Here is a 17,198-nt window from a genome sequence, read left to right on the forward strand (position 1 = left end):
TGAAAACTCTAAAAATCAACTGAATAAGCTTTTATGTTGAAAAGTATTCTTAGGCCGGGCGCGGTGGCTCACACCTGTAATCCCAGCACTTTGGGAGGCCGAGGCAGGTGGATCATGAGGTCAGGAGATCGAGACCATCCTGGTTAACACGGTGAAACCCCGTCTCTACTAAAAACGCAAAAAATTAGCCAGGCAGGGCGGCGGGCGCCTGTAGTCCCAGTTACTTGGGAGGCTGAGGCAGGAGAATGGCGTGAACCCGGGAGGCGGAGCTTGCAGTGAGCCGGGATCGCGCCACTACACTCCAGCCTGGGCGACTGAGCAAGACTCCGTCTCAAAAAAAAAAAAAAAAGAATACTTAAATGATCCTGCTGATCACGGTGTTCTAGTAAGAAAGTGCTCTGCTAGTGATGTTACAGCATATTGCACATGAATAATATTTGATATCTTGCTACTTTTTTCTTATACTCTGCCCCAAACCCAAAGGAAGATTAAAAAGAGAAAAAAGGTAAAGGTATGAAAGAACCTTTGGTGACTCAGGTGGCTTCAGATTTACGAGTCACAAAAACTTGCAAGCAGGTTCTAGGAGACTTCACTGCATCCATATATGCTGTTATAGTTTTTTTTTTTTTTTTTTTTTGTGAGATGGAGTCTCACTCTGTTGCTTGGCTTGCTGCAACCTCCACCTTCTGGGTTCAAGTAATTCTTCCACTTCAGCCTTCTAAGTAGCTGGGACTACAGGCACCTGCCACCATGCCAAGCTAATTTTTGTATTTTTAGTAGAGATGGGGTTTCACCATGTTGGCCAGGCTGGTCTCAAACTCCTGACCTCAAGTGCCCACTCCGGCCTCCCAAAGTGCTGGGATTACAGGTATGAGCCACCGCACCCAGCTTGTTATAGTCTTAAAACAGTCTACACCAGGGGTTGGTAAACGTTTCCTATAAAGGGTCAGATAGTAAATATTTTATGTCACTATGCAACTCTCCACAGTAGCATGGAAGCAGTCATAGACAATACATAACTAAATTAGTGTGCTGTGTTCCAGCAACGCTTTATGGACACAGAAATTCACTTAAAATCCATATAATTTTCACATGCTATGAAATTTTTTTTTTTTTTTTTTTTTTTTTTTTGAGACGGAGTCTCGCTCTGTCGCCCAGGCTGGAGTGCAGTGGCGCGATCTCGGCTCACTGCAAGCTCCGCCTCCTGGGTTTACGCCATTCTCCTGCCTCAGCCTCCTGAGTAGCTGGGACTACAGGCGCCCGCCACCGCGCCCGGCTAATTTTTTGTATTTTTAGTAGAGACGGGGTTTCACCGTGGTCTCGATCTCCTGACCTTGTGATCCGCCCGCCTCGGCCTCCCAAAGTGCTGGGATTACAGGCGTGAGCCACCGCGCCCGGCCATGCTATGAAATATTAATCTGTTTTTTTTTTTTTTTGGTGGGGGACAGGGTCTCACTGTCACTCAGGCTAGAGAGCAGTGGCACCATCACAGCTCAGTGTAGCCTAGACCTCCTGAGCTCAAGCAATCCTCCTATCTCTCAGCTTCCTGAATAGCTGGGATCACAGGCACATGCCACCATGCCCAGTTAATTTTTGTATTTTTTGTAGACATGAGGTTTCACCATGTTGCCAAGGCTGGTCTTGAACTCCTGGATTCAAGCAATCCACCTGCCTTGGCCTCCTGAAATGTTAGGATTACAGGTGTGAGCCACTGCACGCAGTGATTTATTTCTAATAGATGTAAAAATCATTCTTAGTTGTTGGGGCAAATAAAACAGGCTTGCAGGCCAGATTTGGCTTGGGAGGTATAGTGCGGACTGGTCCACATGATTGGAGAGTCAGCAGGCTCTTACTCTCAGACTTCCTGGTCCTCACCAGTCTATTTTGTAGTGGCTTCTTCCTTTCAGCCACTGTTGATGGGACTGTAAGGTCACTGCATGTGACTGACACAAAAAGAGAAAGGTTCTTTTAATAAATCTTTCCATACTATCTAGAAGATTTTTTTCAGTTTTATTTCTTAAACATATAACAGGGCATCCTAAAATGACATAATAAAACTAGATAGGTTATAATAGATTTTCTTCTGTTTTTAAGAACAATGTTTTTAGGCCTAGTAATATTACTTAATAAAAAGAACAGATATTTAAGGGACTGTACATTTTTATTTAATAAACCACATGGCAAAACAACACTTTAATAAATGTATAGGAAATTACAATTTGTAAGTTGCAAATACAGTACATATATATATATATATATATATACTTTGATCTTAATTAACATGGACAAACCCCAGCTTCAAAATCTTTCTAAAATCAATTATATGCAAAATACCTGGTTTCTGAAAGGGCATATGATAAAGTATATACAATTTCTTAAACTGTGATATGGCTTATTTAATAACATGTATTTATTGAGAGAAGCATAAACTTTCCAAATATACAGTATCTTCCAGGTAGAAAGACGACATACTGGCATATTTCAATTTTGTGTTGCAGTTATTTGAGAATATACTAAATTACACTATTTAAATGGACACTGTCATAGATTTAACTGGGAAAGTCTTCATAAATGTTTTCCAGTCTTATCAGAAATCAAATTGGTCTTCAGTGATTGGAAGAGCAGGTTAAACCCTTTATAAGCGAGAATTCAATGACGGGTGGGCCCGAGTGCACACATGTAATTCAATACTGAGGAACTCCCACAACACTGTCTTCTAATTTGCATGCTCCCACGAACATCACAAATAATATACCTGATTGGCAATCAGTAAAACAAATCTCAAGCCCTGGCTGTCAAGATTCACACGACACATCTGGAGTTAGGTTTTGCAAACTGTATTTTGGCTACAGAGATATTGAGCTTTATCAATTATTTGGAGATCAGACTTGCCTCCCCTCAACATAGCATATAGTGATGTGTGTTCATTTATGACTAATAACCAACTGGCTCATGAGCTTGGCTTGGTTCAAAGACAAACTGAACCAAATGAACTAATCTTATATCTAGGAAACACTCTGTAACTTTAAATTTGCTATATACAAATCAGAGCCGACAGCAAAACTGACTAAAACCTTATTTCAAAGGGGCTCATATTCTGTAAGAACACCATATTATGTTGAACCAATACCATATATGCATAAAAGAAAAACAGATTTAGCTAACTGCTTGTTTCAGAATCAAATGATTAATTCTACAAAAGCTGTGAGAATGGCTGTTTTGAGAAACATGACGCAGAGTCTTCTCAGCAATGATATTCACTGGTGGTTGCGCAGTGTAGTCTCTTTGTCTACCACACTTACTCTACGAAGTCCAGCATGCAGAGAAATCTGGATCAGAAACAACCAGCCATTTTAAAAAGGTTCTTTCCTACCTGGAAATACATTTCTAAGTGGTGCCTTGTCTCTGAAAGATGATTTTCCTCACATTAAAATGAGAGAGAAGCTCATGTGTCTGATCTTGATTATGTCTATTCTGGAAAGTCTACCAAAGACAGACACTGTCAGGTGGGACACCTGGGTTCAAGAGGAACACTAAGTCTCGTAAGAGCAAGAAACTTGGTTTTAGAGAATGGAAATAAAGCACCCAAAGTTGAAAAGAAAACAGTAAAATAAGAAAACCGGTGATGTTGCAAAAAACACTGATGGGAACTCTTAAGTTGTAAAAATCTGCACTCACATTACATAAGGCATAGCTAATGGAAACGTATGTAGGAATTACAATAGCTTCCAGTTCTGCATATCAAAACCTTCTGAGATATGCTTTCTTCAATTACACTCCCATTACGTTTCTAAGGCAGCATATTTGTTAGTGGAATAATAGATCTTTTCCTGAAACAGATCAAAAGGCTGCATCTGGCCATAGTTGTAAAACACAGGTTTATGTACACAAGTAACTCTGATTATTTGCAAATATTAATTAAAGTATGTCACACCAAAGAACTGCCAAGTTTTTATATTGTGGTCTGTGGCCCTGTCGTAATCTGTTTTCCCAGTGCAAAATTAACAATGCTATGTGTTCATCCAACTTAGTCACTGCTTTTCACAGGGCATAGAGCTCGTTGAGAGCTCAGCTGAGAAGTGTAATGAATGGTTGTAGCTCAACAAGTGAAGGGTAGACCAAACGCTTTTTGTCAGAAGTCATTCAGTCCTTGGTCCTATCTGCTTTTAACATCCTTTTCTGTGGGTTTTGTTAAGTTACAAAAAGTGAAATCAAATTCTCAAATCTCATAGACTCAGTAAGGTACAGATACAAACTAGGTAGTTCTTGCTACAAAAACAAAGCACAGGAAACTTTATGTGTACCTCACTTTAAGCAGAACACAATAGTTAAGATTTACAAAAGTTTAAATCTTAAACTTTTGGCCGGGTGCAGTGGCTCACACCCTGTAATCCCAGCACTTTGGGAGCCCAAGATGGGAAGATTTCTTTGAGCCCAGGAGTTCAAGACCAGCCTGGGCAACATAAGGAGACCCCATCTCATTAAAAAAAAAAAAAAAAAGACTTACAAAGGTTTGCAGTGTTTCTGTATTTTACAAAAGGATTATTTTTGGCTGGGCACAGTGGTTCATGCCTACAATCCCAGCACTTTGGCAGGCCAAGGCAGGCAGATCATTTGAGCTCAGGAGTTCAAGACCAGCCTGGGCAACAAGGTGAAACACTGTGTCTACCAAAAATACAAAAAATTAGCTGGGTGTGGTGCTGCATGCCTGTGGTCCCAGCTACTTGGGAGGCTGAGATGGGAGGATCGCTTGAGCTCAGGAGGCGGAGGCTGCAGTGAGCCGAATTGTGCCACTGCACTCCAGCCTGGATGACAGTGAGATAGCATCTTAAAAAATTTAAAAAAAAATTATTTTCAATACTCAAATGAATTTTAGCCTGTTTTATCAAATACATTTTTAAGGAACAGGTCGATATAAAAAGCAAGATATGCCTTTATAAGATAAAGAAAAGTTTATAAGAAGCTCAATAGATATAAAAAAAGATTAGAGTATGATGAATATTTTTTTCCTTTCTACTTGCTAGATACTCAAAAGTTCATAAATATGTCCAGATGTCCACTGAAATATCTCTCATTTATTACTTGGTTTCTATATGTAAGAATATTTTGATTTAAATAGTTTATATGCTCCTGAAATTTCTGAGAAATTCAAGTCATTATTTTAAATGACTTTACAATAGGAATCCCATCATGTACATTTTCTTTTCCTTTTTTTTTTTGAGATAGGGTCTCATTTTGTTACTCAGGCTGGAATGCAATGATGTGGACATGGCTCACTGCAGCCTCAACCTTCCGGGCTCAAGCACTTCTGCCACAGCTTTACAAGTAGTTGATACTATAGGTGTGCATGACGCCTGGCTAATTTTTATATTTTTATAGAGACAGGGTCTCCACAAAAGACCATGCTGGTTGTGAACTCTTGGCCTCAAGTGATACTCCCACCTTTGCCTCCCCAAATGCTGAGATTACAGGCATGAGCCATTGTGTCTGGCCACATAAATTTTCAGTTCAGTTCAACAAACATCTACTGGGTTTCATTAGAGGGACCATCAATCCTTTTATTGACACCATTAACTCCCAACAATCTTATAGGTAAATCTGGGTTTTCTTATCTTAGGTTTGCTTATAGTAAGGTACTTGGTAAGAAGATAAAATGTTTCCTATTCTTCATTTATATTGTAAGTCATCTGCATTCTTATCTAGAATTTCAACTCACAATTTGCCTGGTACATTGTTACCCTACTCTGATTCTTAGAGGAGCCCAAGAACCATATCCATTTTTGGTGTAAGAAACTGTCACTGTTGAAAAGGGACTCCAAATGTACATAAAAGATAATCTTCAAACCAATGGTTGCAAAATGAAAGATGAACAGTTAAGCTCCTTCTTTAACAGAGGCATTTACAATCAGGTTGCCTTCAGTTTGGAAACCTCTATGTTTAGTTTCCCTGCAACACAGATTTAATGTCCATCCCTATCTAGTGCTTTAAAACACACACATACAGGCCAGGCATGGTGGCTCATGCTGTAATCCCAGCACTCTGGAAGGCCGAGGCAGGCAGATCACCTGAGGACCTGAGGTCAGGAGTTTGAGACCAGACAGGCCAACATGGCGAAACCCCGTCTCTACTAAAAATACAAAAAAATGAGCTGGGTGTGGTGTACCTGTAGTCCCAGCTAGTTGGGAGGCTGAGGCAGAAGAACCACTTGAACCCAGGAGGCAGAGGTTGCAGTGAGCAGAGGTCACACCACTGCACTCCAGCCTGGGTGACAGGGTGAGACTCTGTCTCAAAAACAAAAACAAAAACACACACATACATAAGGTCAAAAATCCTTTACATTTCTGTTTTCTCAAAGTAATGTCTTCCCCCAACCCCTTGGACATTTCTGCTATAGTATTATTGGAAGACCTCAAAATTGTATTTTAGGGTTTCTGGAGTCCACGGAGAATCCTAACCCATATCATAAAACATTAAATATATAATAAAACATAACCCACATCATAAAACATAAAATTCTCTCTGGAGTAATGTTGTGAAACTATATGTGAAAGGTGGGAATTATAAACTGAACCCTCTAGCGTTTACCCTGAAAGGCACACACAGATGACCTGGTGTGGAGGCAGGAACCAACGTACCACACTTTTTGTACAAATTGTTGGCAGTTCTTAAAGGGACAGAAGATTACTGTTTACATTTTGCAGTCTCTTGCCTTTTTAAGACAATTCCATGAATGATAAAAGTGATGTCGGGAAGACATAAACCTGAAACTCCAACAGCCATCCTCGTTCCTTTATTTTGTTTTAAATCATTATATAGTAATTTAAGTTTAAGACTAACTTCAGCCATTCAGAATAATATTGAAAGTATTTCCTAAATCATTTAATAACAGCGACCACAATAAGTAAAGATTTGGTTCTAAGATTACAAATAATCAAAAATGTTAACTTTGAGGTTCAAAACCCTGTAGCATCTGGAAAAGGTTGTTTATAAAGTATAACCGTAACAATAACATTAAAACTTATTTGTGAAATAAAACATTTCTGAAACACTTAGAATACATGCTTATTCCACTTTTGGGATAACTACTAGTACTTTCTGAAATATGTTGGGTAGTGATTTCTGTAAAAAGAAAGCAGCAATTCCAGAAGCTGGGTGTCGAGATTATTGTACATAATAAAAAAATTCAGTTTTCCAGCACTGGCTTAATATAAAATGGACTTAAAAAGTATTTTTAAATGCAAATATTGAATTCTTGATGCTTCCTTTAAGATATGTACTCTGTCAAATTAATGAAGTATGATCTTGGATTGTCTTCTATGAGGTATCTGTAGAGTCACGTCTCATTCTGTAAACAGTGTTTGGGAAACATCTTCATCTGAAAATTATGGCAAAGTCTCCTTTTACCATTAAACAGAGACTAGCACTGTCAGGCTGGGGTGACTGTTTGAGAGACTGATGCTTGATATGGACACAGCTGTCAGGGATTCCATTTTCTCATTTAGGTTTGCATTTATTGCTCTCAAGTCTGTGACTGCAGGATAAATAAGGCAGGAGTCCCCAAAATGTATAAAATTAGGGACTAGAACTCTGACAATTTGCACAAGTTCTGTCCACTTCTTGCCTGTAACTCTGAAGCTGAATAGTACATCTATACATGCCAAATGTGTTCAATAATAAATGGTTTGCTTTGGACTGTACTTCCTCCCATTTAGATGAACTTCCAGGAACTGCAATGTCAAGAAAGTATCATTACTATCCATTGTACAGTTACATCTTGAATAAGATACAGGGAAAAAAACAACTGAAACATACTGGGAATATATTTTAATTAGTCTGATTTCTACCCTCTCTAAGCTATTCTGTTAGATAAGTATGTCAATTTACACATCCTTAATGGCTTCTCATTATTCTAACTTCTCCAGTCTACTCTCACGTAGAGAAAGAATACCAGACATCAATTACAATCCTGTCATTAAAAGATCTTATGCACATTAAAAGTAAAACCTCATGCATGTATTATTTTGATTTAAAAAGCATCAATAGCATGAATCTGTTAAATGACTCGAAGAAATAAAAACGTTAAGAATCTAGCTTTTCCGCTGGGTGCGGTGGCTCATTCCTGTAATCCTAGCACTTTGGGAGGCTGAGGCGGGCCGATCACCTGAGGCCGGGAGTTCAAGACCAGCCTGACCAACATGGAGAAACCCTGTCTCTACTAAAAGTACAAAATTAGCCAGGCATGGTGGTGTATCCCTGTAATCTCAACTACTTGAGAGGCTGAGGCAGGAGAACCACTTGAACTTGGGAGGCGGAGGTTGCAGTGAGCAGAGATTGTGCCATTGCACTCTAGCCTGGGCAACAATAGTGAAACTCTGTCTCGGGGAAAAAAAAAAAAAAAAAAGAGAATCTAGCTTTTCCTATGTAGAAAAGAGCATGGGAAACATTCTTTCTTTCTTTTCTTTTTTTTTTTTGAGATGGAATTTCACTTCTGTTGCCCAGGCTGGAGTACAATGGCGCCATCTTGGCTCACTGCAGCCTCTGTGTCCTGGGTGCAATCAATTCTCCTGCCTCAGCCTCCCAAGTAGCTGGGATTACAGGCACATGTCACCACGCCCAGCTAATTTTTGTATTTTTAGTAGAGATGGGGTTTCATCACGTTGGCCAGGCTGGTCTTGAACTCCTGACCTCTGGTGATCCACCCACCTTGGCCTCCCAAAGTGTTGGGATTATAGGGATGACCCAACGTGCCAGGCCAGGAAATATCCTTTTTTTTTTTTTTGAGATGGAGTCTTGCTCTGTCACCCAGACTGGAGTGCAGTGGCGTGATCTCGGCTCACTGCAACCTCCACTGCATGAGTTTAAGCAATTCTCCTGCCTCAACCTCCCAAGTAGCTGGGATTACAGGCATGCACCACCACGTCTAGCTGATTTTTGTATTTTTAGTGGAGACGGGGGTTTCACCATGTTGTCCAGGCTGGTCTTGAACTCCTGACCTCAGGTGATCCACCCGCCTCAGTCTCCCAAAGTGCTAGGATTACAGGCGTGAGCCACTGAGTCGGCTGGGAAATATTCTTAATGCCTTTAATCTGAAGGTTAAAATCAATTTGTAATATCTCTAAGAGAGAAAATTATTGTTCTGGTATCAATACTGACCTGCAACTTACCCTTTAAAGAGCCTTTTGTTTAAGGCTCTTAACAAAAGCCTTTGTTTTTTAAAGACAAGGCTTTTGTCTTAAAACAAATCTTTTCAGCAGAAAAGTCTTCCTACATAATTATAAGCAGGGATGTTTAGTTTCAAAGGCAGAAGTCCACCAACCCCAGGCCCATTTACTACCAGCAACATACTTAGCTGTATGTGAACTATGGCAGTAGATTTTCCTGAAGTGAGAGACCAGATATTTAAATCTTCGACTGAATATACATCTTCTATTTTCATCAAGGCTTCTTTGACATAGTCTACATTCAAATGGCTTGGCACACCTATTAGGAATATATAATTTAAAAGTAAAATTTATTTTAGAAAAAAGGAACTTTTACATTACTGATAAGACATTTCTCAAAGAAAACAAATGGCTTTGCTAAATTCAGTTTAAACAAATACTTTAAAACATTAATACTTTAAGATAAACCATGTACACATATATTTTTATTGAAAATGTAAGATATATACAAGAGGGTAATGCATACTTTAAAGACATACTCATTCTCACTAAAAAGGAATGCCAATCAAACCAGAATACTTCATTAACAGTTAAGCTAAGACAAAAAGGAAAAAAGAAGGAAAGAAAAGAACATATAATGATGATAAACCTATTGTTAAGAACTTTTATTTTCATGCTTACACATAGTATCAGTAAGGGAAGGAAGCAGTAAATACAACAAAGTCACAAGTTAAGTGGGAATTAAGGAATTAATACATAATCTAGAATTGCATTTTTGTCCTAGTGCTATAGTTTATTAGCAACATGACCTTAACCAAAGTATGTTATCCCTCTGAATCTCAATTTTCTTATTTGTAAATAGGGATAATTTACCACATTATCTGCCTTACCTACTCTGCTTAGCTATTATAAGTGTCAAACGGGTAAAAGATGGGAGAGTGCATTGATTCTTAAATGTTATATACATGTAAGGTACTGTTATATAGCCTAATAGGTATTAGTAGAAAGTAAAAGATGTAATTCCTATTCAGAATGTCCCCTGACTCCCAATCTGCTTTAGGGATGTAATAAACTCATAATGAGGATATTAGTGAGATCTTACCTTCTAGTATTATAACTACTGTATCCCATATGATTCGAAATGTTGTAAAAGCCACAAGTAATGAAAATACGTATGTACAGATGGGATCAGCAATCTTGTATTCTGGCTAAAGGGTAATAGATCAAAATTTATGATTAAATATAGACAGACATAAAACAGACTACGAAGCAAAGCAAGGAATATGTCCCTTCTTCCTTGATTTTCTTTAGCAGAATTATAGAATATCTTTAAAACTTGGATATTGTAATTGAAAAGCATCTTCACTCTATCCTAGACTATTTACATTACTTGCCTCATGGGACCTATTTCCAGAAATGTAATCACTTGTTCTATTGCTCCTTGTGCCGTCTCTAAATCTTCTAGAATATCAGAGCGGGAAAGAATTTTGCGTCTGTGTGTGTGTGTGTGTGTGTGTGTGTGTGTGTGTGTGTATTTTTAAAGACAAAGTCTTGCTATGTTGCCCAGGCTGGTCTTGAACTCCTGGGCTCAAGTGATCCTCCAGCCTCAGCTGGGATTACAGGCACAGCCACTGCACCCAGCTCTGGAAAAAGTTTTAGCAGCTACTAGTCTAAGCCCCTTACAATAAAGAAGAGGGAACTCAAGTTTAGAGTTGAGGCATTTGCTCTCAAGGTGAAAGCATTAATGGCAGAGCCAAGACTAGAACCCACCCAGGTCTCTGGATTTTTAGTCCAGTGCACATTTTACTACTAGCAATTCAATCACGAGTTTTAAAATTGAGTTATATGGGCAAGCATGGTGGCTCACGCTAGTGATCTCAGCACTATGGGAGGCTGACGTTGGTGGATCACTTGAGGCCAGGAATTCAAGACCAGCCTGGCCAACATGGCGAAACTTTGTGTCTACTAAAAATATAAAAATTAGCTGGGCATGGTGGTGTGTACCTGTAATCCCAGCTACTTGGGAGGCCGGGGCACAAGAATCACTTGAGCCTGGGAGGCAGAGGCTGCAGTGAGCCAAGATAGTGCCACTGTACTCCAGCCTGGGCGAGAGACTGAGACTTTGTCTCAAAAACAAATAAATAAATAAATAAGAAAATTGAATTATCCAGTGAAGGCACTACAAAAGCCAAATATAGATAAGTTACCCTGTGATGTGATATCATCTTGTTTACTGCTAACAAAAGAACTATAATGACTGTCAAGTAAACTTATATCAATGTAAAATGAATAGAACTGGCATTGATGTCCAGTATACTGATAAGACAATCAGCCTTAGTTTTCATGTTGAAATTAAATACATTTTAAAATAGAAAAATTACCAATCATATTACCTTGAATCGTATGATGTATGCAGCTATTAGCACACCAACACTCTGTACCAAATCTCCCAAAGCATGTACAAATGCAGCTCTCACTGCCAGGCTATCCTGCCCATGGTTGCGTTCACACCCAGAACCTGTGGTAGGGGAATTTGAAGGCAGGGAGTGGGAATGGGAGTGATGGTGACCAGACTGGTTCAACAGAAACCCCATTCTGTTAAAAATAAAAGAAAACATTATTATTTTTCCTAATATTGACAAAAACATTTGTTACTAGTCAGACACTAATGAGGTAACATGGAACTCATTTATTTAATAAATTTGGAGCAACTATTATTTATCAGGTACTGTTCGAGGTGCTGGGGTCAAAACAGTGATAACACAGACATATCCCTATCCCCATGGAACTTATGTTCTAGTAGAGAAGGCAGAGAAGCCAACAAATAAATACATAATGTACAGCCAGGCAATGTGAAATGCTTTGGAGAAACATAAAGCATTGTAAGGGAATGGAGGATGATAGGCAGAGTGGTAAGGGAAGGCCTCTCAGATTATCTCTGAGCAGATACCTGAAGGAGGTCAGGGAGCAAGTGGTAGAAGAGTGTTCTAGGCAGAAGAATAGCAGAGCAAAGGCCCTAACATGAAAATGTGCTCCGTGGACTTGAAAAAAAAAAAAGACAGCCACTGTGGCCAGAACAAAGTGAGCAAAAGTGCTAGGAGATGAGTTGTAGAGGTACACAGAGTCTTATTAACAAGACTGCAGTAAAAATTTGATTTCATTCTAAGTATAAATAGAAGCCACTAGGGCAGGGATTGGTAAACTGTGGCTGGTAGATCAAATTTGGCTCACCGATTTTTTTTTTTTTGTACATAAAGTTTTATTGGAACACAGCCATGTTCATTTGTTTACATGCTAAGTGTGGCTGCTTTTGTTTTATAACAATAGTGTTAAGTAGCTTTGAAAGAGAATATATACATCTCAAAGCTTAAAATATTTACTATCTAGCCTTTTACAGAAAAAAATTGCTGACCCTAGTCTAAATGATTAAATCTGTAACTTCAACTTTATTATTTTTTGTTTGTTTTTGAGACAGGGTCTTGCTCTATTGCCCAGGCTGGAGTGCAGTGGCCCAATCAGAGCTCAATGCAGCCTTGATATCCTGTGCTCAAGTGACCTTCCCACTTCAGCCTCCCAAGTAGCTGGGACCACAGGCACGAGCCACTGTGCCAGGCTAATTTTTATTTTTAGTAGAGATGAGGTCTCACTATGTTAGCCAGGCTGTCTTGAACTCCTGAGCCCAAGTGATCTGCCCGCCTTGGCCTCCCAAAGTGTTGGGATTATAGGTGTGAACCACTGTATGTGGCCTAACTTAAAACTTTAAAAAGTTTCTCCCCTAAAAAGTTTTAAGGGAAAAAAATTGATAGCTTAAGAAAAAAAATCTAGTTAACACAAAAGTATTCTAAAAGTTAAAAACAAAAAACTTTGTCCTACCTAAATTCATAATTTTGACTCAATTTCCAATATACCTGGGCAAACTAATGAGGAATTTATAATGTCCATAGTGTTTCATTTATCAGAAAAATTAATGAGCTATATAATTTTTAAAATATCAAAATATCACTGAATATTACTGAATGCATATGCAATAGTCTCTGAGTTCTCAGTACTTGAAAATATTAATGTGAAAAAATACAGCTTACATTACATTAACTGCAACTCCAACAGCTGCGGTGATGAGCATTATATCTCCATTTATTTCATAGTTCATATGGATAGTTCTTTGCACAGCTTCATATAAGAGGAATCCCATAAGTATATACACCAACAGCACACTAATCATAGCTGACAAAACCTCTAGAGGGAAAAATACATATAACAAATACATTTTCACCATGGTTATTACACTTCATACCAACTAAATATTATACAGTCTTTTTTATATTCTTTCCTCTAAGGAGATAAAAGCACTATATCGTTTCTGTCACGTCAATTTTCTTTTTTATTTTTTTGAGACAGGGTCTCACTCTGTCACCCAGACTGGAGTGCAGTGACCTGATCATGATCATGGTTCACTGCAGCCTTGATCTCCCAGGCTCAAGTGATCTTCCCATCTCAGCCTCCAAGTAGCTGGTACTACTGTAGGCACAAGCCACCACACCTGGCTAATCATTTTTCTTACTTAAAATGTGTTTAGCACTTACAGAAAAAAAAAAATGTTTAGCAGCTTGACTGATCTGGATCCTCCACTAATTTACCCTTACCTCTCCCTACCCTCCACTCATCTCTCTCCAGGGTCAAATTATGCATATTTACAGACCATGCACAAGGTAAAAAATGACAAAATGAGAAAAAATATTTGTAACATATGTGATCATGACTAATTTCTTGATATAAAAAAGTACACTCAAAAGTCAGTAACAGGCTAGGTGTGGTGGCTCATGCCTGTAATCCCCTAACACTTTGGGAGGCTGAGATGGAAGGATCCCTTGAGCCCATGAGTTTGACATCAGCCTAGGCAACATAGTGAGACTCCATCTCTCTTTGTTCTTCCCTTCCCTTCATGTCAAATGGGTAATGTGCCAACATTATAACAAGGTTCCAGGGTGGCACATGTCACAGATGTATGCGAACACTTAATTACCAAGCTCATGAACTACAAGAGGATCAAGACTCTATCTCTAAAAAAAATTTTTTTAATTAGCTGGACATGGTGGTGAGTGCCTATGGTCCCAGCTACTCGGGAGGCTGAGGTGGGAGGATTGTTTAAACCCAGGAGGTCCAGGCTGCAGTGAACCATGTGCTACTGGACTCCAGCCTGGTCTCCAGAGTGAGACCCTGTCTCAAAAAAAAAAAAAAAAAATCAATAAGAAAATTCATAGTAAACAGAAATGGCCAAATTCTCAAAATCAGTCATAATAAATGAAATTCAAATAGGAATAAGATTTATTTCCTCCTACAAAACTGGCAAACTTTTTTTTAAAAAATCAAGTTTGATAATAGCCAGAGTTAGCAAGGATCTACTGGTGGAAGTATCAAATAGTATTACCTTTTTGGAGAGCCAATTGGTAAAACTAATCAAAACTTAAAATGTATACATTCCTTGATCTAACAACTGTACTTTTAGGACTCTACCTGATAGAAACACCTCCACGTGTGCAAAAATACCTACAAGGCTTTCACTGTAGCATTGTCTGTAGTATCCAAAAAAAAAAAAAAAAAAAATCTGGAGACATCCTAAATGTCCACCAAAGAGGAACTTCATAAGTTATGATTTATATATATATATAGTGGGGATACCACACAACCATTTATTTTTCTAAAAAGGAAAAAAAGAAAAATATCAAATTGATAATCACAAGAAAGTATTACATTTGAGAAGTGGTACTAGAACTTTAGGGGATTTATTTTTCACTGTATTATTTTTGGTAATATTTGAAGTGTTTTAAGTTTTTACCATAAACACATATTACCTTTAAACTAAAAAAAATTTTTTAAGGCATGCAAATATTCATGCCTTCATGAAGGCTATTAATTAAATGCTGTATATAATAGCAAATTACTGGAAACAACCAAAAAAGTGATTAGTAGGGACCCTGTAACATGGAATACTATGCATGTATAAAGAAGAAAAAAGCTTATTCTGGTAAGGAATAATGCCCAAGACATAGTATTATGTGAAAAAAAGCAAAGTACACAACTGTGTATGATATATTACCATTTGTGTAAAAAAAAAAAAAGAAAAAGAAAAAAGAGAATATATGAATAATCACCTGTAAATGCAATCTCCAGAAGGATTATACAAAATACTCATAAAAAACTGGTTATCTCGGGTGAGGAGAACTGGTGGCTGGGAGACAGGGATGACCTTGCCCTATATATGCTTTTGTACCACTTGAATTTTCTACTATGTAAATATAAAGCAAAATAATTTTATATATTTTCAAAACAACAAAAAGAGCAACGTGAAGTACGTTTAAAAACAATAAGGCCAGATGCGGTGGCTCATGCCTGTAATCCCAGCACTTTGGGAGGCCAAGGCGGGCAGATCATCTGAGGTCAGGATTTCAAGACCAGTCTGATCAACATGGCAAAAGCCTGTCTCTACTAAAAATACAAAAATCAGCTGGGCCTGGTGGTGGGTGCCTGTAGTCCCAACTACTTGGGAGGCTGAGGCAGGAGAATCGCTTGAACTCAGGAGGCGGAGATTGTAGTGAGCCGAGATCATGCCACTGCACTCCAGCCTGGGTGAAAATTAACATTATTATGTGAAACAAGCATTAACCCTCAAACAATAAAAGCAAGAAAATAATTTAAGGAATATTTTTCCTTTAGAGAAACCTGACGCTAATCCTGTAAGTGTTAATAGGTAAAATAATCTGGAAAACTGTTACGTAGGACAAATCATTGCTCAAAAGTTGTTTAAGTATATTGGACTTTGACACATTTTCATTCCAACTTATAAATTATAACACAAAACAATTATCTAGCAATTATAGGCTATTTCCTGAAGACACCTAATGTAGCTAAAACTCCTATAAAAACTGCCAGGCACGGTGGCTCACGCCTGTAATCCCAGCACTTTGGGAGGCCGAGGCGGGTGCATCACAAGGTCAAGAGTTCGAGACCAGCCTAGCCAATATGGTGAAACGCCATCTCTACTAAAAATACAAAAATTAGCCAGGTGTGGTGGCAGGCTCCTGTAGCCCCAGCTACTCAGGAGGCTGAGGCAGGAGAATCACTTGAACCCGGGAGGGCAGAGACTGCAGTGAGCCAAGATCATGCCACTGCACCCCAGCCTCCCCGACAGAGCGAGACTCTGTCTCAAAAACAAAAACAAAGAAACACTCCTATAAAAACCTGTGCATCAACAGAACAGATATTAGAATAAAACAAAAACATACCATTTCTATTCAAAAACCATGGAACACCTATTACTAACATACAGATAATCATACTTTGAAAGAGATATATTAATATACTTTTAAAAGAGATGTAAGCTGGGCCGGGCGCGGTGGCTCAAGCCTGTAATCCCAGCACTTTGGGAGGCCAAGACGGGCGGATCACGAGGTCAGGAGATCGAGACCATCCTGGTTAACACGGTGAAACCCCGTCTCTACTAAAAAATACAAAAAACTAGCTGGGTGAGGTGGCGGGCGCCTGTAGTCCCAGCTACTCCGGAGGCTGAGGCAGGAGAATGGCGTAAACCTGGGAGGCGGAGCTTGCAGTGAGCTGAGATCGCGCCACTGCACTCCAGCCTGGGCGACAGAGCGAGACTCCGTCTCAAAAAAAAAAAAAAAAAAAAAAAAAAGAGAGATATAAGCTGAAAGAGAAAAGATCAAATGAAATATACAAAGTTATGGAGAGACCTCTATATTAAGTACAGACTATACGCTTTTTGAGGATATGGTCCAAGTCTTATTCCATGTCATATTTACTGTAGTACTTAGGAGAGTAGTTCACATATAGCAGGTATTCAAATATTTATAGATGATTTTGTAGAATGAAATTAGTCAAGGGTTAAGCAAGGGAAGATGATAAAAGGCTATACAATTAAGAAAATGAAGCTAAATATGAATAATAGGTTATTACTTAATCCCCCAAAAAACAAAAAGTAGTAAGTTGAAAGAGAAGGCGTAAGCCAAATAAAAAAAAGAA

General features: G+C 38.7%; 1 protein-coding gene and 1 non-coding gene across 3 annotated transcripts in view; both read right to left on the bottom strand.

The window, feature by feature from the left end:
- Positions 1-2,142: 2,142 nt before the first annotated feature.
- The window catches only part of SLC30A4 (solute carrier family 30 member 4), a 45,866-nt gene continuing 30,810 nt past the window's right edge, over positions 2,143-17,198 (bottom strand). For both annotated transcript variants that reach the window (XM_073995748.1, XM_045395394.2), the window contains exons 4-8: positions 13,244-13,397; positions 11,555-11,756; positions 10,264-10,369; positions 9,346-9,480; positions 2,143-7,727 (exon numbers count right to left, since the gene is read on the bottom strand). In XM_073995748.1, coding sequence (XP_073851849.1) covers positions 7,573-7,727; positions 9,346-9,480; positions 10,264-10,369; positions 11,555-11,756; positions 13,244-13,397 — 752 coding nt within the window. In that variant the 3' untranslated portion in view covers positions 2,143-7,572. The remainder of the gene's footprint in view (positions 7,728-9,345; positions 9,481-10,263; positions 10,370-11,554; positions 11,757-13,243; positions 13,398-17,198) is intronic.
- On the bottom strand, positions 14,105-14,208 carry LOC123575040 (small nucleolar RNA U13). Its single transcript, XR_006700209.2, has one exon. It is a non-coding gene; the product is annotated as a small nucleolar RNA U13 (small nucleolar RNA).

This window comes from Macaca fascicularis, chromosome 7, assembly GCF_037993035.2.
Source record: "Macaca fascicularis isolate 582-1 chromosome 7, T2T-MFA8v1.1".
Classification (NCBI taxonomy): Eukaryota; Metazoa; Chordata; class Mammalia; order Primates; family Cercopithecidae; genus Macaca; species Macaca fascicularis.